At 37.5% G+C, this 23,486-nt stretch overlaps 1 protein-coding gene across 1 annotated transcript in view; it reads right to left on the reverse strand.

The window, feature by feature from the left end:
- Positions 1 to 23,486, reverse strand: part of BCAS3 (BCAS3 microtubule associated cell migration factor) — a 572,763-nt gene that overhangs the window by 351,157 nt on the left and 198,120 nt on the right. Inside the window, 1 exon segment of the mRNA XM_036838162.1 lies at positions 12,784 to 13,048. Coding sequence (XP_036694057.1) covers positions 12,784 to 13,048 — 265 coding nt within the window.

Consider the following 23,486-nt stretch of genomic DNA (forward strand, 5'->3'; position numbering starts at 1 on the left):
TTCTCTCTTCTCCCCCTCCAATTTTTCTAAAACCAAATTTTGAAAAAATATTTCAATGGAACCTGACCAGAATTTTCTTACTTAATTGTCTTCCTCACTGGAAAAGTAAGGCTAACTTAACGTGCAAATAGAGAAGCCAAATCCTCTTGTAGTTAGTTATTCTAATCACTAGACTAAAACAATGTTGAAGGATCAACTCCCTGAAAACTAACTTGTAAGTCTATTGCCAGAACGTTTCTAGAGGATTCCTTCGTGGGGAAACTGACCAGTCAAAGTGAAAAGATCTACAAATACTATTGATCGGGGGGTACCCCAATAAAACTGATAGACCAGTTGGACCTATAAACTGGTATGAGCTACTCGTGCTCAAAGAGCTTCCAATCAGTTCTTTAGTATGGATGTGTTGATTAGCTGAATAAATATGAAATAACAAAATAAATCAAATAATAATAAAATTTTTTTAATAAAATAAAAAATAAGAATGATCAGCCAAGGATTCCTAGACATTCCGGCCAGTATTTTAGTTTAACCAGTCTGAGATTGGGCCTAGGCATCAGTACTTTTTTAATCTATCCAGGTAAATTATAATGTACAATCAGGGTTGAGAGTCCAAGATGAAAGGTAATGATGACCACAAAAAAAACTGAAAAAGGAACTCAGAGGAAATAGAGATACTACCAGGAGCAAAGAAGTGCATCAAAAATTATAACTATCTTTTAAAGAGATAAACAATTTTACATCTGTGAAATAAGAAAAGGATGTGATAATAAGAGAAACATTCACAGAAAAGGTTATTAAAAACATATTGCACAAATAAAAATCTAATAAGAAGGTTAGGAGATAAAGTTGGGGATATTCTCTTAAAGTAAAACAAAAAGACAAAGAGATAGGAAATAGAAAAGAAAGTTAGGGGTCCAGTGTAGGAGATCCATTATCCAACCAAAATGATTTCCAGAAAGGGGCAAAAAAAAGAAAACAGCAAGAAATAAATTATGAAGAACTGAAAGAAGCAGCCTCTGAGTGGGAGAAGTGGGTGCAGGAGAGTGCAATTTTTCTTTATAAAATTGTGGCATTATTTGACTTTTATAATAAATATATGCATTGCTTTGATACAAAAATTATATTGAATAGGTAAACAAAAACAATAAAACTACAATGAATGTTAACAGAAAAGAGAAGCAGAGATTAAGTGTAAGGCCTAATGATGCCTCAGTAGTGGAGTGTAATCACTCTGGTCCCATAAAATACAGAGATAGGTCCTGGAATAGCAACGTATAGAGAAACAAAGAAAGGAACTTTTAGAACATATAGAAACCACTTACTCAGATGATTAACTAAAAGAGTTCCCTCCGTTCATTCATAGGAGCTAGGTACCTGGACGGGGTACTAAAACTAGATACTAATTGATAGTAATATATTTCAAAAGTCCAATTCTCTAATAAGACTTTGAGGAATACATCATAGGAAACATCATGAAAAGGAAGCTAGGTTATTATAAAATCTTAGACGACATCAACATCCATAGTACACCAGGTTCATGCCAGGGTTGCCATGATTACCGTCACAGGAAAGTTTAGAAAAGATCGCCCTCTAGAGGCATGTCTCATTAACCATTTAAAAACAAAACAAGAAACCTGGAGTCTATGATGTGCCAGTGTTAAAAATATAGAGAAAATACAAAATATGTCATTTACAGTAAAGAGGAAAACAAAAAATGACAGTATAGCTCCAACTGCTAACTACCTGAGCCAGCATTTATTTTAAGGAATAAAAAAAAGAGAGAGAGAAAAAACTGTAGCATATTCCAAATAATACAGACAAGAGATAAAGTATTCAAATAGACTTAAATCCGTTTTTATAGTATTGAATTTAATATAAAGTATAATTTAGAGACAATATAAGAGTGTTTGAAGATACTCCACAGGTAATTTTATTTTCCTCAAAAACTATGTTACCTGAAACTTCCTCTCAATTTTGCTGTGAACCTATAACTGCTCTATAAAACAGTCTATTAAAAAATGATGCTATCTTTATTTAGTACATGGTTTCTCCAATTAGGGCTTCTGAAATAAAAGAACTTTTCAGGATGGTATTAATTATAAGGCCTCTCTTTTCAATCCACTTTCCCTAAAGAACTCATCTGTTCTGAGAAACAATAGGAAGTGACATTAAAATATTTTAAATACGCATGATTTTGCTGTATAGATGTAAAGACACAAATTCACTAGGAAAACTTTAATAGACTTGAAAACAATAGATTAAAAACTTCATCTGAACTACAAGATGCATGCAACTACATGCAACCAGTAAAAAACCCAGGTACTAAACTAAGAGAGCCTAAAAGAAGATTTTTATCCATTTACATGTATATACTGTATATATATATATATATACTCTGTGTCATATGAGGCATAAAATTTAAAGCAGAGCTACAGTGCACATGATTGATTTTTCTTGGCAAAAATTAAAACATACAAATGGAAACTTCAATCCACAAGTAAACGGTGATGTGGAAAGAGAAGTCAAGAAACATCACGTTATTATCGACTGTCTTAAGTAGGTGAAACTATATAAGGCTGAAATGGGTGGTTGCTTTGTATTTACAATTGTGACGTGGTCTGTATCAAGAAAACTACTGATCAACAAAAGTAAGTAATTACAATAAACCAGCAAATGAAAGCTATAAACACAGTTTCTGAGTGGTAAAAAAAAGAATGCCTCATACAGATGCTAGGAAGAAAAGTTGATGCTACCAGTTACTTAGAAGCAGTTTATTAAAATAGCGAGGCTTCAAGCCCAAGAAATCAGAGGCCCCCTCTACAGGGCCCAGAGTCTCATCCATCACTTCCATTTAGAAGAAGCAGAATCTGGAATTCAGATGCCTGAAGTTGTGACTCAACAATGACTCCTCCCCTGGGGACCAATGAGTTAATGGGAAGGCGACACTTCCGAGAACTGTAGAAGTAAACCCAGAACCCCTCTGTTAACGCAATGGAAATAGTAGGAAAAAAACCAAATTCCTTAAAAGCCCTATCACATAGTGACTGTCATATTCTTGAACCTAAACTGGAAAACTCATTTGCAAAATAAAGAAATGCAAAGGCTAGAGAATGGGTAGATTCATTTATCCAACTATATTTCCTGATGTATGGTATTACGATGAGCAAAAACAGATGAAAAAGAAAAAATAATACTACCTTCACTTTCAATTTTGCGTTGGGTGTACCTTCATTTCAGAAACAACGTCAGAAGTCAACTCATCAATATTGAGCCTAATTATGCTACAAAAGCCTATGCACAATAAGGTCACGATTATATTTCAGTCACTTATTATTTGGTGAATTCTTCATTTATTCTCTTTTCTGCATAAGAGCCACTATACAAAACTATGAATAATGAATCAGTCCTATATACCTCCTTAGTAATAAACAGTATCAATAATGAAACTAATCATAGCAGCTAGTCTTTTCCTGAGTTATTTCGTGTGTGCCAGACACTATTCAAAGTGCTTTGATCCTCACAGTAACTCTCTAAGGTAGGTAATTTTATTATCCCCATTTTACTGATAGAAAATTAAGGCACAGGTAGATTAAGTAATTTGTCTAAATTTACAGAGCCAGAAAGTCACAGAGGTTCTACCACAGGAAGTCAGACTCCAGGTCCTCCAACTCCAACTGCCTCCCCAAGGAAGTTACACTTAAAAATGGAGATCATCGAAAATAATAGGTAGAAAGCAGTAAGTGATGAGTATGGATAAATAGCTTACAGAAGAAACAAATACCAAAGTTAGACACTTTATGGTAAGAGGGAAAAAGCACACTGTGAGCTGAGCTGATCTGAGCTTCAAAGATGCATTCCACGTTTACCTGAAGAAATAAGCGGAAAACAATTCAGATGCAGGAACAAGGTGTTGATTGAAGCTGAAAAGCAAAAGCAAGTAATTAAATTTGCTTGGAGCATAAACAATAGTGGCAGAAATGGTTTCTTCATTCAGCAAAAATTTACTAACTGGTAAAGGGAATGCCTCATCTCCTAGAGGACCATTTCGCCTGCCAACATGCCCACCTCCTGTTTCTATGAGAAAACAGAGGAAATCTCCTCCTTTTCCTCTAACTTTTCCCCATTTTCCTGTTCCCCTTTACATCAATGCTCATTGAAAGGCCTGTCAATACTGGCCTCCAATTTCTCTCTTCCCGTCCTTAATAAAATCCTCTCTTATCAGGCCCCTACTGCTTCACCAAAACTTGCTCTTATCAAAGCCACATGTCCTCTACATGACTAAATTTGATGGTATTCTATCTTTTTCTCAGTCCTTATCTTAATTGACCTATCAGCAGAATTTAACACATTAATCATTCCCTTTTCTCAGGAAAAAAAAAAAAATGTCTTCATTTGGCTTATAGGATTTCTCATGTGTTGGTTTTCCTTCTATGTCACAGGCTCAGTCCTGGGACGTCTTCATCTTCTTTTCATACTCATTCACTTACTAGGTGATCTCATCCTGCTTTGGCTTTTTTTAATCTATGCCTCCCCAACATTTATTCTCAGCCTATTCCTTCCCACTGAACTCCAGATTCATAAAACCAACTACCTGCCTAACATCACTAGGTGGTCAAGACACATCTTAAACTAAACATGTCCAAAAGTCCTGATCTGTCTCTATCCCCAGAGCTGCTTTATCCTCATGGTCCTCATTTCATGTGATGGCAGTCGCACCCTTCCAGCTGGTCGGGCCGAAAGCCTTACTGGTCACCCTGACTCCTCTCTTTTCTCTCCTGGATTTCTGCAATGCTCTCGTAACTGGTCTCACTAGACTTCTACTCTTGTCAGACTGCAGATGGTGCGTTCTCAATACAGATCACCATTCTGCTCCTGTCAAACCGCAATCTGACCCCGTCACCCAAAACCCTCCACAGCTTTTCCACTTTACTCTCAGTAAAAGTCAAAGGCTGACATGATCTGGCCGCATTCCCTCTCTGACCTCATCTTCTACTCTGCACCTTGCACACTGTTCCTTGGCCACATGGGCCTCCTTGCCTCTCCATGAACACTCCAGACACATTCCCAGCTCAGGGATTTTACACTGACTATTTCTTCTGCCTGGAACACGTTCCGCAGACATCTGCATGACTTTCTCCCACACTTCCATCAGATCTTTATTCAAATGTCATCAACTCAGTAAGGCCTGCCAGGAGCATCCTAATTTCAAACTGCAATCTTCTCCAGGCATGCCCTATTCCCCTTCCTTTACTTTTCTCCATAGCATATAAAACTACCTGCTTATCCATCCATTTGTCCATCCATCCATCCATGAATCCATCCATCCATCCATCCATCCATCCATCCACCTGTCATCTATCCTATGCATCATACATATCCCTCCACTGGAAAGTCAGCTCCATGGGAACAGGGATGTTTTCCTCTTTTATTCACTGCTGTATCCCTAGAGCTCAGGAACAGTGCCTGGACATAGTAACACTAATTAATAGTTCTTGAATAAAATGAAAGAATCTTACAGATGTTAAAATGAAAAGCAATGTTACCATGAATGAAAATCTCTTCATTCTGACAAGTAATAAATTGTTTTTATTAGAACTTCTAAGTTCTAATAACTTTGAAAACTTTGGTTTGAAGCCTTAGAATCTACATTTTACCAAATACTACATGAGGTGCCAAGATACAAATATAAACAAGAAAAAGACCCTCTCTTCATGGAGGTAAATCTACTGGGAGACACAGGCATGTCAATGAACATATTAACATATGTTAATATGAACAACTAACATTAAAATATAATAAAATCACATTCATAGTGCCAATACCAAGACTGATACAGAACATACAACATCAAGAGGTGTTTAAAAGAGGCTGAAGAGGGACTTCCCTGGTAGCACAATTAAGAATCCACCTGCCAATGCAGGGGACACGGGTTCGATCCCTGGTCTGGAAAGATCCCACATGCTTCAGAGCAACTAAGCCCACGCACCACAACTACTGAGCCCGCGCTCTAGAGCCCACGAGCCACAACTACTGAGCTCGCATGCCATAACTACGGAAGCCCACGCACCTAGAACCCATGCTCTGCAACAAGAGAAGCCACCGCAATGAGAAGCCTGCGCACCGCGATGAAGAGTAGCCCCCGCTCGCTGCAACTAGAGAAAGCCCGCGTGCAGCAACGAAGACCCAACGTGGCCAAAAATAAATAAATAAAAAACAAACAAAAAAAGAGGCTGAAGAGATGAAGTGATATTTTTAGCTAGATCATAATGAAGTAGGGTTTCAGCAGGCATCCAAGGGAATAAAAATTATTTCGAGAGGAGTATGCAAACTTAAAAGGTGCCAGGAAATGAATACAGGTGGCATTTTCAGGGAAGGGTACAGAAATGTAGGTGTGGTGGGACAAGAAACTGAGAGTGAGACGGAACCTTCCCTAACATCCTAAAAGCATGGTGAGACGCTGAAAGACTGAAAGCAGAAAAGCGGAATATTATCCTAGCTACGGTTAACAAAGAAAATGCTTGCGATAGTTAAAAGAAAAAAAGAAGGCTGGAGGCTACAGAAACAGATGAGGTAAGAAATGATGATAAGAGGTTCTTAATCATTTTTGTCATGGACTACTTAGACAACATGGAAAAGCCTGTGGACTCTTTCTCAGAATAATACTTATAAATGCATGGGATACTATACACAGAATTACAAAGAAAACCATACTATTATACTGAAGTATAGCTATCAGTTTATTTAAAAAATTAAGTTCTGCTATAGTAATATATGTAATATTAAAATCAGTAATATTATTACATTTTATATATATAATTTCCAAGCAATGGTGAGCATAAACAATATTTCAAAATACATCTCGACAAAACACTTCAAGATTTTTTTGTATATAATGTGATACAAAAACTCTGTGTTTTTATTGGTGACAACGTCACAAGTACTGCTGTTATTACTGTCATGTGTTGTCTATATTCATAATGAAAGAAAACATTTACTTTTGGGTAGAGGATAGTAATCCTAAAGATGAAATATTTTCCTATCCATGTTCACGGATCTTAAGAACCCCTTAAGACTAAGGTCCAGGCAACAAGACCAGAAATGAAAGAGATATTTAGAGAAAGTATATTTCAAATAAATAAACATCCTCTGTTAAGTAAAAATGGCAAATAGATAAAATAATCCTAACCTAAACTGGATTGCATCCAGAAAGTAAAAAGGAAATATCCTTATATCAACTGTTATTTAACAGTTTCCTTTACTTTGCTAAAAAGAGCACAGACAAACAACAGCAATAACCGCCAAAGCATGATTCATTTTCAAGATGAATCCCTCCCTGTTCAAAGGTTTACATTGTTTTTGACTAGCATCAGATTGTTTATCCACACAAACTGTAAATACATCATTTTTAGAACTAACCAACAACAATGCCCATTTTGTTTTGACATGTAAGGTACAAAAAGAACATAAAGAAAAATGACCATCACTCTAATGTCTGCACTTTAAAAATGAAAAAACTACAGAAAAAGGGGGTGAAATTCCAACATAATAAAAATTTAGCATGTGTTATCAGGAGGAAAACGTCTCCTGAAATTCCTTGCTTTCAAAAGGGAATTTAAGAACTGCAGTACTGCTAAACTGTCTATAATCTCCTCTCTGCGATGCTTTCTCTTAGTTTTATGGAAAAATATGAAGAAAGCTGTGAAAACAATAATGCTGAGAGAAAATACTATATTTTGACAATATTACTCTTCAACTGTTTGATCTTTTACAAATGACAAATCCTTAATTGACTGGCACTTTGCACCCTTCAGCAAAAATATATTGAAAGGTATTCATTCAGTCATTCAATATCTGTTTTGTTCCCTTAGACAAGGGCAGAGATTACCTTAATTTCTGTGCACAGTATGCCCAAAGCCTAGCACAGAACCTGGTATGTGGTATGCTTATTAGAGAAGGAAGAAGAGGAAGAAAAAAGGAGCTCAAAAGAATGCTCTCTGAAGATGTATAAATATAAAGACTATAAATTCTTCCAAATTTTTCTATTAATACAACTGGTTCTCTGGCCAACCTAGCTGCCCAATGTGCACACTAAATCTCGCTCCATAAAGTGTATGGTGAAATTCAAGTTAAGAAAAATATTTAACACAAAAAGCAAGGCCCTCAAAGAACCTATACTACCATTTAATTATATGACAAAATAGTCACACCTAAGAATGTAAGTAATTATTTCTGAAGTAAAATTTCTTGCAAATGGCTGAAAATATGAATATCTCATAGCTTTCTAAACTTTTTTTAAAATTTTAAATACTTTTTTATTATTTTTATTTTAAAAAATATTTATTTATTTATTATTTACTTATTTTGGCTCTGCCGGGTCTTAGTTGCGGCACACGGCATCTTTGTTACGGCCATGGTATCTTTGTTGTGGCATGCAGACTCTTAGTTGCATCATGCAAACTCTTAGTTACAGCGTGCATGGGGGATCTAGTTCCCCGATCAGGGATTGAATCCAGGTCCCCTGCATTGGGAGTGTGGAGTCTTACCCACTGGACCACCAGGGAAGTCCCAATACTTTTTTAAATGACAGTTTTCACCCAGGACTTATTTCAACCTCAAAGATCATGGATCACTAGTTAAATATACATTAATAATAACTGTTCTTATAAAAATAATAGGGCCAGGGACTTCCCTGGTGGTGCAGTGGTTAAGAATCTGCCTACCAATGCAGGGGACATGGGTTTGATCCCTGGTCCGGGAAGATCCCACATGCCACGGAGCAACTAAGCCCGTGCACCACAACTACTGAGCCTGCACTCTAGAGCCCGCGAGCCACAACTACTGAGCCTGCGTGCCACAACTACTGAAGCCTGTGTGCCTAGAACCCATGCTCCGCAACAAGAGAAGCCACTGCAATGAGAAGCCTGTGCACCGCAACGAGGAGTAGCCCCCGCTCGCCGCAACTAGAGAAAGCCCATGAGCAGCAACAAAGACCCAATGCAGCCAAAAACAAATTAATTAATTAATTAATTTTAAAAAAATACTTCTAAAAAAAAATAATAATAGGGCCAGGGACTTCCCTGGTGGTCCAATAGTTAAGAATCTGCCTTCCACAATGCAGGGGACACGGGTTCGTGCCCCAGTCCGGGATGATCCCACATGCCGCGGAGCGGCTAGGCCCGTGAGCCACAACTGCTGAGCCTGCGCGTCTGGAGCCTGTGCTCCGCAACGGGAGAGGCCGCAACAGTGAGAGGCCCGTGCACCGCGATGAAGAGTGGCCCCCGCTCGCCGCAACTGGAGAAAGCCCTCGCACAGAAACGAAGACCCAACACAGCCAAAAATAAATAAATAAATAAATAAATTTATTAAAAAAAAAAAAAATCTGCCTTCCAATGCAGGGGATGTGGGTTTGATCCCTGGTCGGGGAACTAAGATCCCACATGCTGGAGGGCAACTAAGCCCAGGTGACACAACTAGAGAGCCCGTGCGCCACAACTAGACAGCCCACGTGCCGCAGCTAGAGAGCCTGCACACAGCAACTACAGAGCCAACGCGCTTTGGAGCCTGTGTGCCACAACGAAAGATCCCGCGTGCTGCAACTAAGACTCAACGCAGCCAAAAATAAATAAAAATAAATATTAAAAAAATTATAATAGGGCCAAAGGACAAAACATCATCTAAGGAGAAAACAAAGGTCCCAAACTGTTTTGAGTTGCAGAATTTCTCCCCAGGATTCTATTTACCAATATATTTTTTCAGTCTATCTTAGAACTTCCTCCAGAAAAAATATATATGTTGAATTGATTAGGTATTACAAAAGGATGTGTGTTCAAGCAGAAGCATTTTAGCTTCTTTAACTTCTTAGGGATATAGCCAGAAGAATTGCAAAGATGTATTCAAACAAGTACTTGCACACACATGTTCATAACAGCACTATCCACAAAATCAAAAGGTGGAAACAACTCAAATATCCATCAATGGATGAATGGATAAAAAACGGTGGTACATACATATAATGCAATATTATTCAACCATAAAAAGCAATGAAGCACTGATACATACTACAATGTGGCTATACTTTTAAAACATTATGCTACGCGAAAGAAACCAGAAACAAAAGGTCACATATTTTATGACTGCAGTTATATGAAATATCCATAACAGGTATAGATTGCGATGGAAAGCAGACTGGTGGTTGCTAGGGGCTTGGGGACAGAGGGGTGGGGAGGAACTGCTTAAAGAATATACAGTTTGGGGGATTTCCCTGGCGGTCCAGCAGTTAAGACTCCGCCCTTCCAATGCAGGGGGCACGGACTAGATCCCTGGTTGGGGAAATAAGAGCCCACAGGCCATGCAGTGCAGCCCCCAAAAAAGAAAAAGAATATGCAGTTTTCGTCTGGGGTGAAGACAATATATTTGGAACTAGACAGAAGCGGTAGTTGCAAAATATTGTGATGTAATAAATCCCACTGAATTGTTAACATCTAAATGGTTAACTTTATGTTGTATGAATGTCAAATCAATTAAATAAGGGTTGTTTTCTGTAGGAACCATAATCTCGCTCTATAAAATTCCCTATACTTAAAAATCTAAATTGGTCATCTGTCAAGGAGAAACTGCAATGCTCCAAAAAACAAAGTGTCATCTAATGTCAATGAATATCTTCTCTCATTCTGGTGGGTACAACCATTCTGATATTATCTACCAAGGCCAAGATTCGCATACATTGTAGTCCAGCACTTCAATTCAAAAATAAAACAAAGTGAGAGAGTGGCATGGGCATGTATACACTACCAAATATAAAACCGATAGCTAGTGGGAAGCAGCCGCGTAGCACAGGGAGATCAGCTCGGTGCTTTGTGACCACCTAGAGGGGTGGGATAGGGAGGGTGGGAGGGAGATGCAAGAGGGAGGAGAAATGGGGATGTATGTATATGTATAGCTGATTCACTTTGTTATACAGCAGAAACTAACACACCATTGTAAAGCAATTATACTCCAATAAAGATGTTAAAAAACAAAAACAAGACAAAAATAAGCACACATTTGCACTAAGAAACAAGGACAAAATTTTTCATCTCTTCATTATACATAATAGCTCCACATCAGAAACCACCCAAATATACATCAACAGTAGGAAAAAGGATAAATAAGTAAAAATATATTTGTACAATGGAATATGTAAGAGCAATGGAAATAAATGAATTAAACCTACATAAAAATACATGAATTAATCTCACAAACATGTTAAAGAAGTTGAATATATGAATATATACACACACTGTTTTAAAAAAAAGTGAATAGTTCACTTTTTTAAAAAGTAAGGAAGTGATTACCCTAGAAGTCAGAATCACAGCTTGCTTTTATGGAAAAGGGGCACAAAAATGGAGTTCTAGTAATGTTTCCTTTATTGGTTGGAGTGATGGTTACACAAGTATTTGCTCTAGATAAAATACTGACTAATACGTGGGTTTTTTAGAAATCCCACAAAGATGTATTGGGTTGGCCAAAAAGTTCATTCGGGTTTTTCCGTACCATCTTACGAAAACCCAAATGAACTTTTTGGTCAACCCAATATGTCAAAATAAAATGCAAATGGTGCTCTAAAATACATATGACTCAAGATTATTCCTCTCTAACAATAAATATTTCTTAATGAACTACAGCACTGATTCTGGTTAAAGTCAGAGTTTTCTGGAAAAGATCTATAGATATGAGATTCGATCTCTAAATTTATGAAAATAGTCTTGAACACCATATTCCATACATATGACATCAAGCAACTCTTATATAGTGAAAAAGTTAGGGAGTTAGCTGAGCATGGCAAGTGAGCTGAAGAGATCTGGTTCTTCCCCTGGGGCCAAGGAGAGTGGTGTGGGCTCTGCTAGGGTGGGGGAAGGGGGCAGTCATTGGGGAAGAAGGAGAGAACTTATCAAAAACTAGAAGGCAGAATTCCCAGCACAACAGGGAATGCTGAAGCTTGGGGACTGCTGTTTCCATATTCATTCACTCACACACTCCTCCATCCATCCATCTGTCCGTTCATTCATTCAACAGATCTCCATTTACTCTGTGCCTGGCATGGACTGTAATAAGTTCTGTTCATACAGAATGGGCATTTAATACAACTAATAGCCTGGTGGCAGAGACATATTTAAAACATAATCACACAAATAAATATTTAATTTAAAGTTGAAAAAAACAAGTTAGGGAGTTAATGTAGCATGGTAATGGTCACCATTACTATATTAACTTCAATTTATTAAATGTTTTAATAAATTAAGAATGTCCCTGGGCTTCCCTGGTGGCGCAGTGGCTAAGAATCTGCCTGCCAGTGCACGGGACATGGGTTCGATCCCTGGTCCGGGAAGATCCCACATGCCGCGGAGCAACTATGCCCGTGCGCCAGAACTACTGAGCCTGTGATCTAGAGCCCGTGAGCCACAACTACTGAGCCCGCACACCACAACTACTGAAGCTCACACACCTAGAGCCTGTGCTCTGCAACAAGAGAGGCCACCGCAATGAGAAGCCTGTGCGCCGCAACAAAGAGTAGTAGCCCCCACTCGCCGCAACTAGAGAAAGCTCGGGCGCAGCAACGAAGACCCAACACAACCAAAAATAAATAAATTTAAAAAAAAAAGAAGGTCCCCAAATGAGCCCAAGATCTTATCTTTGTATGAATGAATTAGAAAAATGGGTTAATTTTATTCCAGATCTCCAAAATGAAAGATAAAGGGAAGAAGAATTGTTGGGAATAGTGGAGAGAGAGAAAACTGGGTTTACCGTGCAGAGGTGATCCAGAAGGGCTGCTGGATAGACCTGGAACAGGGCTACAGCGACCTCCTTGCTTAGACGTCAGTTCCTGTTCAATCTCTTCCAGACCAGCACTCTTCTGGAAACGGCTCATACGATTTACGACTCGTGGTGACATATGTGTTCGAACACAAGGCTGGCCACCATAAGGGTTGATTGGGAAAACGTGGGAAGTCCCCCGGAGTGTACTGACCACAACCCAGCGACAGTCATGGCTGAAGCATATGTCTTGTACCTAGAAATGAAACAAGGAAAAACAAAAAATGATTGAAACTATTTGGATTTACCTAAGAATATCACAAACATATTACTAAATATGAACAGAAATGCCTGCGTGGGGACTTCCCTGGTGGCGCAGTGGTTAAGAATCTGCCAAAAAAGACCCAATGCAGCCAAAAAATAAATAAATAATAAAATAAAATATAATTAATTAATTAATTAATTTTAAAAAAGATATGCCTCCCTGGTTACCAAATTTACCTAACATCAGATTATATTTTCAAAATGTTTCTTCTAAAGATTAGATTCATGGTGAATACTGATCAAAACTCCACATAAGGGATTTGATAAGATTTACAATAGGGAATTCTGTCCCTTGCTGTATAGAGTGCCAAGTCAGAAAATAGGACCTAGGTGGTTTCACCCTATAGAGCTATATTAAAAAAAAAAAAAAAAGATATATGGATAATGTTCATTTCTTTAAAGGAATTTACCTTCCAAAAAAGCATAGAAGAGTAAAAATTAAAACATACATTATACAATGCAGGTGAAGTTATTAATCTAATCATTCACTCAACGAATACTCACTGGGTACCATGCTAATAAACACTAGGAACAAAGAGGTGGATAAGAAATCATCCCTTGGGCTTCCCTGGTGGCGCAGTGGTTGGGAGTCTGCCTGCCAATGCAGGGGACGCGGGTTCGGGCCCTGGTCTGGGAGGGTCCCACATGCCGCGGAGCGACTGGGCTCGTGAGCCACAATTGCTGAGCCTGCGCGTCTGGAGCCTGTGCTTCGCAACAAGAGAGGCCCGCGCACCGTGATGAAGAGTGGCCCCCACTTGCCACAACTGGAGAGGGCCCTCGCACAGAAACGAAGACCCAACACAGCCATAAATAAATAAATTAAACCTTATTTAAAAAAAAAAAAAAAAAAAAAAAGAAATCATCCCTGGGCTCACAGCCTACCAGGAAGAAAAGACATAAGAAATCTGCAAAAATATAACATATGAAAATGAAATAACTATCTTACATTTGAGGCACAGTGGTAACAAAAAGGAAGGAAAATATGAAATCTGCTTCTGAGAGGTGAAAAGGAGATGTTCAAGAGGGTAGAGGGTTAGGAGTGGCACCAAAAACACATGATCTGAATAGCTCTGGGTTCTGGAATTGAGTTTTGAAGTAGGATACACTTACAAAGAAAGGAGCGATGGACTTTCTAATTTAGATATATGCAGATATTCTACTTTTGAAATAGATGCATAGATATAAGATGGAAATGATGAGCAAGTAGTTCAGTATGTCAGAAACAACATGAGAGTGAGCAAAAGCCAGTGCAAGAGGTGTCTGGATTTTATTTAAGAAATAGGAAGTCAAGATTTCAATTCTGGAAGGATGATTGTGGGAGTGAATGCAGGGGAATGGATTTGCAGTGGAGATGAGGGTAGTTGAAGGAAAGTTAAGTAGAAGTTTCTTCAACAGACACAGATATAGGACCCTGAAGAGAGGTGGGAAGAGAAAATGTCTCAAAACACCCAAATGACAATCCAAATGTCCATCATCGGACGAATGGAGAAAAAAGATGTGGCATGTATATATGCACAATGGAATATTTCAGCCATGAGAAAAATGGATATCCTCCTAACTGTGACAGCATGGATGGACCTTGAACACATAATGCTAAACGTGGTAAGTCAGACAGAGAAAGAACTTTACAGTATCACTTATATGTGAAATCTAAGAAAAGCAAACCTGTAAAAAACAGAGTAAAATGGTGGTTACCAGGGGATGCGAGGCGGGGATAAGACTGACCGTGTTTAAGGGTACAAACTTGTAACGAGTAGTAAATAAGCCACAGAGAGCTAATGCACAGTATACTGATATAGACAATAATATTGTACAGTTATATAATGTGATAAATATGGGTACAATGGCAATCACATTGCAATGTATAAATGTATCAAAGTAACAAGCTGTACACCTTAAATTTACACAATGTTACATGTCATACTTATTCAATTAAAAAAACCACTCTGATAACAATGAAAAAAAAGAGAAAAAACTTATGTATTTGCAGTGGTTGGCAAACACTACAGGCCATACGGTCTCTCTCAGCTATTTCCCTGCCCTTCCAGTGACAAAGTAGCCATAGAAAACATATGTAAATCAATGAATGCAGCTATGTTTGTAAAAAACATTTTACTGAAAAACTGACTGGCCACAAACTTGATCTAGGTAAAGTTAGTCACTAAATTGTATGACATTTATCAGGTACTGAAATACAGAAGTCCCAGTATTTTCAAATTAGCAAACTGAATTTATTACTTTTATCTTGATATCAGTCTAATGATGACAACTTGAACAAAAATGTCTCTATTTTCTTTTATACTTAAAAAAGACAGCTAAGTAAAATTCCATATTGTTCTAACCACAGCCTTTTTAAAAAAAGACAAATCACAGATACTTAAGAAAGATTTCTATGTTGACTAAACGATAAACTAAAATAATTTTTCATCACGTAAAACAAATGTCAAACCGTGCTTTAAAAAAAATAACCCAGACAAAAAAGTATGGTAAAATAAAGATAAGATGTTTGTGAGTAGGATTTAAAACTTGTGAGTAAAACTCCTCAAGCAGTCAAAGAAGCCAATTTTCAGTGTACTAAATCTTCAAATAAGCCTAAATTCAGCTTAAAATCTTGACTAATACTTCAGAAATATTCTACAAGCAAAAGCTATAAGTATTCATCAAAGTACAAGAGCCTGGAATCTTTGAAATAAAAAAGAAATTTTAGTCTTACATCAAAACAGGATATTTCATTGCTAGACAACTGACAGACCAAAATTATCAATACATGGATAAACCCCAAACTGAGCCACATGCCTGCCCATTTCAATTACTGTGACACATCCAAATGACACATTAATGTTATAATTAAAGAATCTCCTGATTCTTTACACTGAGAAATTTAACTCCCAGCAATTCTAGAATTACGAATAAAACGTCATTCCTCAAGTGCTTTACCTCTCTACTTCACTTACACTAACTTTCAGCTAAATGACTTATAGAAAAGCAGGAGAAAAGGAAGGGGAAGGGCAAAGAAAAGTGTAAACAGCAGAAGCAAGAGAAAAGAAACACAGTACCAGACAAATTTAATATTATAGTATCAAATGCATTAACACAAGCCAGAATCAAATATATAAAGAAAACTATCTTTAGGCTTACTGAGTAACTTATGTTCCATCCACAGCGGAACTAAACCATGTCATCTAAAACCTTTTTCCAAAACACTTATAATCAAGATGACTTCCTGGTCTGTCAATGAAAAGAAGTTTCCTTCTTTCATTTTAAGAATACTTCTGATATGAGGTGGTGCTAACAAACAGTATCAAGGCAAGAAGACAGAATTCCACCTAAAAGCTTACTTAGAAAACTGCTATTAGAGAAGTGATTCTGCTCTGTGACCTTAAAGACACATCAGGATACATAAACGAGCAGAGAAGAGTTGCTAAAGACATCAGCTGTCAAGAAACTAGAGAAAGTTTAATCCTTTAAATAACATTACAGAGGATAACAAGTCGCCTATCCACAAAATGCAAAATGATACAACTGTTCATGTTATCAAACAAGTTGGGTGGTTTTTCATACTTTATTAAAAATAAGAAAGACTGGGAACCCTCATTAGGACACTCATTATTATCAATTTGGAGCTTTTAAATAAGCAAATGTCAGAATTCTTAACTAATGAGATACAAATAAGAAATACAGAGTGCTTAATTAAATGTTTTGCAAATTTCTATTAGGTTATATAATTTATTGCTCTTTAAATGTATTATTTGGCATATTTATAACATCTCACACTTGCTTCTTATTGTAATGATGTAAAATTTGGCTATGAGCAACCAATTAGGCGTGTAGAAAGCTGAAGTATTTGTTCCTTAAAACATACTGCAGCTATATGCCAGTAATTCTAATTTATACAAGTATTTTTTTCAGCAATCTAAATCAATTTCATTGATTTACTAATCCAAACAATATTTGGGGCAACCAAAATCTAATATAGCAGACATATATGGAATCATTACATCCAACATTTTATCAAAACAAACAACCAAAAGAAAAAAAAACCTCGAGTGTATATTCCATTCACAGAACAGGCTGAATTCAAATTACATATAAAGCAAGAGTATTTCAGCACTAGAATTAAGTGTTACTACATTTAAGCATCTAAGATACAGAAATGAGCATCGCACAACGCTCCCAATTTATGCCGCAAATTTACCCCCCAATCCCAATTAACTAATAATAGCAATTTTAAAATTCAGCATTATTTTAACATCCTAAAATCTAAAGCAGAGATTCTCTAACTTTTAGTAGACTAAGAAGCACCTAGATTATTTGTAAGAAATATAGATCCGTTGGTCCCACCTTCAGAATTACGATTCAGGAGGTGCTGGGAGGTCTTAGGGGAGACATGACCGAGAATTCTGCAGTTTTAGAACTCCGATAATGACTCTGATACTGGCCTGAAGTCTATAATATGGAGCCAGAAAAAAAAAATAAACTTACCAGAAGCAGTCCCCCAGCCCCACACCAAACCTTAGAAATTACATAAAAGACACTCTTTTCTAAAAATGAAGTAATGGCAATGATTTCCTAAAGTGTGAGTGGGGCAGAAGATTGACTGAAAAGGGCAGGAGGAAACTTTCTGAGATGATGAAAATGTTCTATACCTTGATTTATGGTTGTATAGATGTAACTAGTGGATGGCAAATAGAACACCCAACCTCCAACCTTCACTCCCTCACCTGCCACCACTACAGATACTTCCTATGTGCTTCCCAAAGCCTCTCTTACAGCAGGTGTTGAAAAGTATCCACTTTCTTGACAAAAGGAATTAACATCACTGAAGCTGTCCTTACTCCTTGAATTCACCTTACTGCTTTGAATTCACCTTACTGCTTTGAATTCAGAAATGATGCCCACTGGAGTGGCAATTATAAAGCGATCACAGAAAAAGAACAAAAAAGTCACTGAGACATTGTACCAAAACTGGCAGCAGCCTTCTTGTAAAGTAAGAAAAATAAACCCTGGGTTTGTTTGTTTTTTAAACCATTGTTTTTGTTTCTGTAGGCAAATATATGCCTAATGATTCAATTACTAATTCCCTTTCCAACTCTCTTTTAAAAAGAAAGAAAACCCAAAAGCAGAGAGTACTTGGATAAAAAGTCTCAAATCCCAGAGTACTATTCTTTCACAAGCCTGTAAGAATGGCAATCAAAACCGTAAAGACAAGTCCCATATCACAAAAACTAACTAGCCAAGGTCCAAGCCTTCAGATGAGGTTATGTTAATGGCAATAAGTTTGCTTGAGAATAAGATGCTTAGAATGGAGATGTGGTAAAGACAGATAATCCACACACACCCTCTATCTCCTCTGCCTACTCCCTCCCCATATCAATTCCTCAGATTCATTTATTTATCCAATAATGCATTCATGGGAATCCTATTACATGTTTTGCACTCTTCTAGGTGCTAGAAATTCGAAAATGAGCTATCAAATAAGCAGCATGCTGAACTCTTGGGCATCTATGCCAGAGAAATGAAAACTACTTTCACGTAACATACTCATAATATCCCCAAACTGTAAATAGTCCGGGTGGATGTTTAAACGAACTGTAAAAGTTAGGTTACTTATAATAGGGTAACATGAGGGAAATGTTCAGTATCTTGACAGCAGTGGTGGATACACAAACCAACATGTGATTAAATTATATACACCTAAACACACACACATACACAAACACACACACACAAGCACAAGCACATCTGGTAAAATCTGAAAAAGATCAGTGCATTGTGCCCATGTCAATATGCTGGTTGTCATATACTCTAGTTTTGCAAAATGTTACCATTGGGATAAACTGGGTAAAGTGTACATGGGATCTCTTAGTACAATTTCTTACAAGTGCCTATGAACCTATGATTATTTCAATAAAAATCTAAACAAACAAAAAAAGCGAATGTGACACCTTGTAAACACCACAAAGCCAGCAGTGCTAGTGCAGCCGGCTCCTGCTGTAGCCTGAACTTGAGTGGAGACAAGGATGAGGGGTGGCCCAAATTCCAAGGAGTGCAGTGTGAACCGCAGCAGCGATGGGAGTGGGGGCAGAAAGAAAGGGGCTGTGGTGCCTGGACACTCGCTGGAAGCTGGTGAGCACACCACTGCTTATCAGGAAATAACTGGCACCAACACTTGGCCAAGTGAGGAAAAAAGGCCAACGCTCCTGGCTGCCCCCATAGTATCTACAGACTAGCCTCCCCTGCCACCAAGACAGGGGATAACGAGATCCCCTGGCAGCCGTCAATGGAAAAACTGGCATGTGCCCCTTAAACACATTCGTCCATGTTCTCGTGTAGGGGGAAACAGCCCATGCCCTCGTAGGAGGAAAAATACCCTGGAACGAAGTGTAAGCACAGTTCACAGTAGGGAAGAGGAGCTAAGATGACCTTGCCGGTGTACTATTGTTGTCGTTTATGTTGATAAATGTATAACTAGTATTAATGGCTTAACTGATTGTACTTACATGCTTTTAAGTGTCAGGGGGTATCCTCTGCCATGTAGATCGAGGTGACAATGCGACAAGCCCACAACAGCTCACGTACTAGGCTTCCAGTGCCTTCCCATGTTATGTAATAGAAACAACAGAATCCCAGTAGGAAAAAGTTGAGGTAGAGACTTAATGGCTGCTTAAGGACACAGCGGTGTTATCCCAGTACAACATCGCCACCTGCCTGATCCAGCAACCAAGTACGCTCCCTTTTTTTAGATGGCAGCTACTAACCTGCTACCAGGTTCTTGTAACTGAACAACTGACCCATGGAGGCTTTGTGATTTTCCAGACCCACACTGGGATGAGTCAACTCAAATCTGATGATGAGCACGGTGGGAAGGGCCCGACAGGGCTTGCTAGTCAAATGGTATATTCCAGAATATGTTCCAGAATGGCCCTAGGAGCACCTTGTTTTTACCACTACTTTACCACCCACTCTACCTCCTGAAGCAATGCCACTGGTTCTATAAGCCCCTGAATCACAGAGTTTCCTTTAAATGCCTGATTGATGGTTTGGCTAAAATGAGAAGTGATGGTGTCTGCCGGCCCAGGGCAGCTGCACAGCACCAACAAAAACTGTGGATGGACAAATCTAAGGACCAGTCAACACAGCAGGATAATGGAAAGCTGTCACCTCTACTTTGAGGGGTCACTATAACTGTGGACCAATCATGCCCATTCATTTATGTATTATCTATGGATGTTTTTGCACTACAATGACAGAGGTGATACATGTAGAATGCAGAGTTATTTTACAATCTGGCCTTTTAAAGAAAACTCCTGCTTTAGACAAATACTCCAAAGGACTAGAACTGTTATATTTATACCGAAACTTGTCATCTGCCGATGGCCTTGTCAATGGTCTGTTTGCCATGAAGTAGACTACATACCGGCAGATTGCAGATGTCCCTCTTTTAGGGCCATGAGCTGTGCAAGCAAATCATGGCTGGTAACTGAAGAATCTGGGTCACTAATGCCCAAGGTAAGAATCCACCCACTGATGAGAATGACTGCAATCAAGCCACTGATCAGGCCTGCTTTTTGCCCTGCCTTGTACAGTGATTTCCATCTAAATCCATCAATTATAAATCTTTGCCCCATCTATTATCCATTGTTTCATATCACTCAAAGTATACATGATGTCGTAATTTAAAAGCATAAATATACTACAGGTGCTGGGGTTAGTTGTTGAACTATTAGGACAACATAGTTGACAGGATTGGTCAGATATTTGCCCTTTTTTCCTTATTTGTTCTATCAAATGTTGAGAAAGTGTTATTAAACTCAGTTTTAGGTGCACAGACATTTAAATCCTCCTGATAATTTGACTCGAACTTTATGAAATATCTCTGGTAATAGTCTTTGTCTTAACCTCTATTTTACTTGATATTAATATAGTCAAATTTTTAATATTCTTACATTTATTATTTGCATGACATACCTTTTAACGTGCTTTTACTATCATATTAAAGATTCAAAGAAAATCTTTAATAGATAACTTGTTCCTTTAGTTTGAAGTTCTTTAGATTGGAATATATTAAAATTTAATATAATTATTTATATGATTGAATTTTGATGTACCATTTAATGTTGTTTTCTGTTTATCCCCTCTGTTTCTTGTGCCTCTGCTCCTCCTTTTCTGCCTACTTTTGAATTAACTGAACATTTTTTAGAATTCCATTTTATATGAAGTTTTGTCTTTTTAGGTGTAGCACATTGAACCTTGAAATAGTATAGTTCCTTGCTCCCACCGAAGCACCAATGGTCCATTATGCTATAGTTATATGCATTACATGTATACAATATAAACCTGAGAAAATGTTAAAATTTCTTACATATAAAAATTATTTTAACATTAAATTTAAAATTTTAACATTCCTACATATTTTAAATGAATTAAAAGAAAGAGAGAAAAAATCCTCTCTAATAAGAAATTGATCGTTTCTCACATACTTCATTACTTCCAAGATATCCAAGTTTGCTCTGGTATCATTTCCCTGTGCATGATTTCTAGTGTGGATGTGCAAGGTTTATTGCTCACTCCTTCATTCTTAAATGATACTTTTGCTGGATGGAGAATTTTTGATTACCAGTACTTTTTTCTTTCAGTCCTGTAAACATGTTATTCCACTGCCTTCTGACTTCCATAGTTTCTGATGAGAAGTCAACAGTTTGTTCAAATGCTATTTCTCTGTATGTAACGTGTTATTTTCCTCTGGCTACTTTCAAGATTTGCTTTGGTTTTCAGAAAGTTTACTATGATGTTCTTGTTAAACTTGTGTTTTGTCATATTCAATATTTTTTTTTCAATAAATTTGGAAAGTTTTCCATCTTTATTTCTTCATTTTTTTTTTCTGCCTCATTCTCTCTGTATCCTCTCCTTCTACACAGATTGAGAGGAATTTTGCTCCAGGGTGGATCATACGCAGAGTCTCAACCATACCTGATTTGTATGATTTTGATGAGGAGATCTGAACTTTGGAGCTGATGATATTTTTAAGAAATTTTAGAGTTAGAGGAGATGTTGTAATGTGTTGAGATCTTCAGGGATGTTTGTATGGAGTAAATACATTTTACACATGACATAATCCTGAATTTGAAGGGTCAGAGGGTGGACTGTAGTGAGGTAAATAGTGGCTCTAAAAAAGACACATCCAGATCCTAATCCCTGGAACCTACATACAGTACATTATAGACCCAAAGAGTGACTATTACCTTATATGACAAAATAATGTGATTAATTTCTAGATCTGGAGAAGTTATCCTGGATTATCAGTGTTGACATTAAATGGAATCACAGGTACCCTTATAAGATACAAAGAGGAAAAGACACAGAGAAGGGGAGGAGGAAATGAGATCATAGAGGCAGATACTGGAGTGATGTGGCCATTAAGCAAGAAATGCTGAGGGTCACCAGAAGCTGGAAAAGGCAAAGAACAGATTCTTTGTTAGAACTCTAGAGGGAGTGCAGCCTCACCAGCACCTTGATTTTGGACCTTTGCCTTCCAGGACTGTGAAAAAATAAATTTCTGTTATTTTAAGGCAATTTGGTTTTGTTCTGTTATTTTAAGGTAATTTGTTATGACAACCACAGGAAAGAAATGTGGAGTAAATTTGTATATCGTCCAGAACAATGTGAATTTAATGTTGCAGACTGCCTGTAACTGAGGTTGCTGGGTGGAATGGCAAGCTTATGTTAAGATTTTCATAAACTGCCAAACTATTTTCCAGAGTGGCAGTTACCATTGTACATTCCCAACAGCACTGTACAGAAGATCGAGTTCCTCCACTCATTGACTTTTTGAGAGTTCCTTAAAATGTGTTGTAGATACCAGACAACTTGTATCTAATCCAAAGGGTTCCTCCTATGTTTTCTTCTAAAAGCTTTATAATCGTAGATTTTATATTTAAATCTGTGATCCAATTTCAGTTAATTTTTGTATATGGGATGAGATATGGATTAACACTTTTTTTTTTTTTTTTGCACATCAATACCCAGACAGACAGTCTATTACCATTGTTGAAAAGACTAACTTGTCTCCACTTTGCACCTTTGTCAAAAATCAATTGTACATATGTATGGAAACATTCCTGAATGTTATTTAGCTTTAATAAGTCTTATTATCAGGTAGTGGTAACCCTCCAACCTTGTTTTTCTTTTTCAATATTATTTTGCCCAGTATAAGTCCTATGTACTTCCATATGAATTTGAGAATTAGCTTGTCAATTTCTATCCAAAAAAATTTTTTTTAAATCCTGGTGGGATTTTGATGGAGATTGCAATGAATATATAGATCAGTTCGGACAGAAATGATAGTCTAACAATATTAAGTATTCCAGCCT

The sequence above is a fragment of the Balaenoptera musculus genome, chromosome 20 (assembly GCF_009873245.2).
Source record: "Balaenoptera musculus isolate JJ_BM4_2016_0621 chromosome 20, mBalMus1.pri.v3, whole genome shotgun sequence".
Lineage (NCBI taxonomy): Eukaryota > Metazoa > Chordata > Mammalia > Artiodactyla > Balaenopteridae > Balaenoptera > Balaenoptera musculus.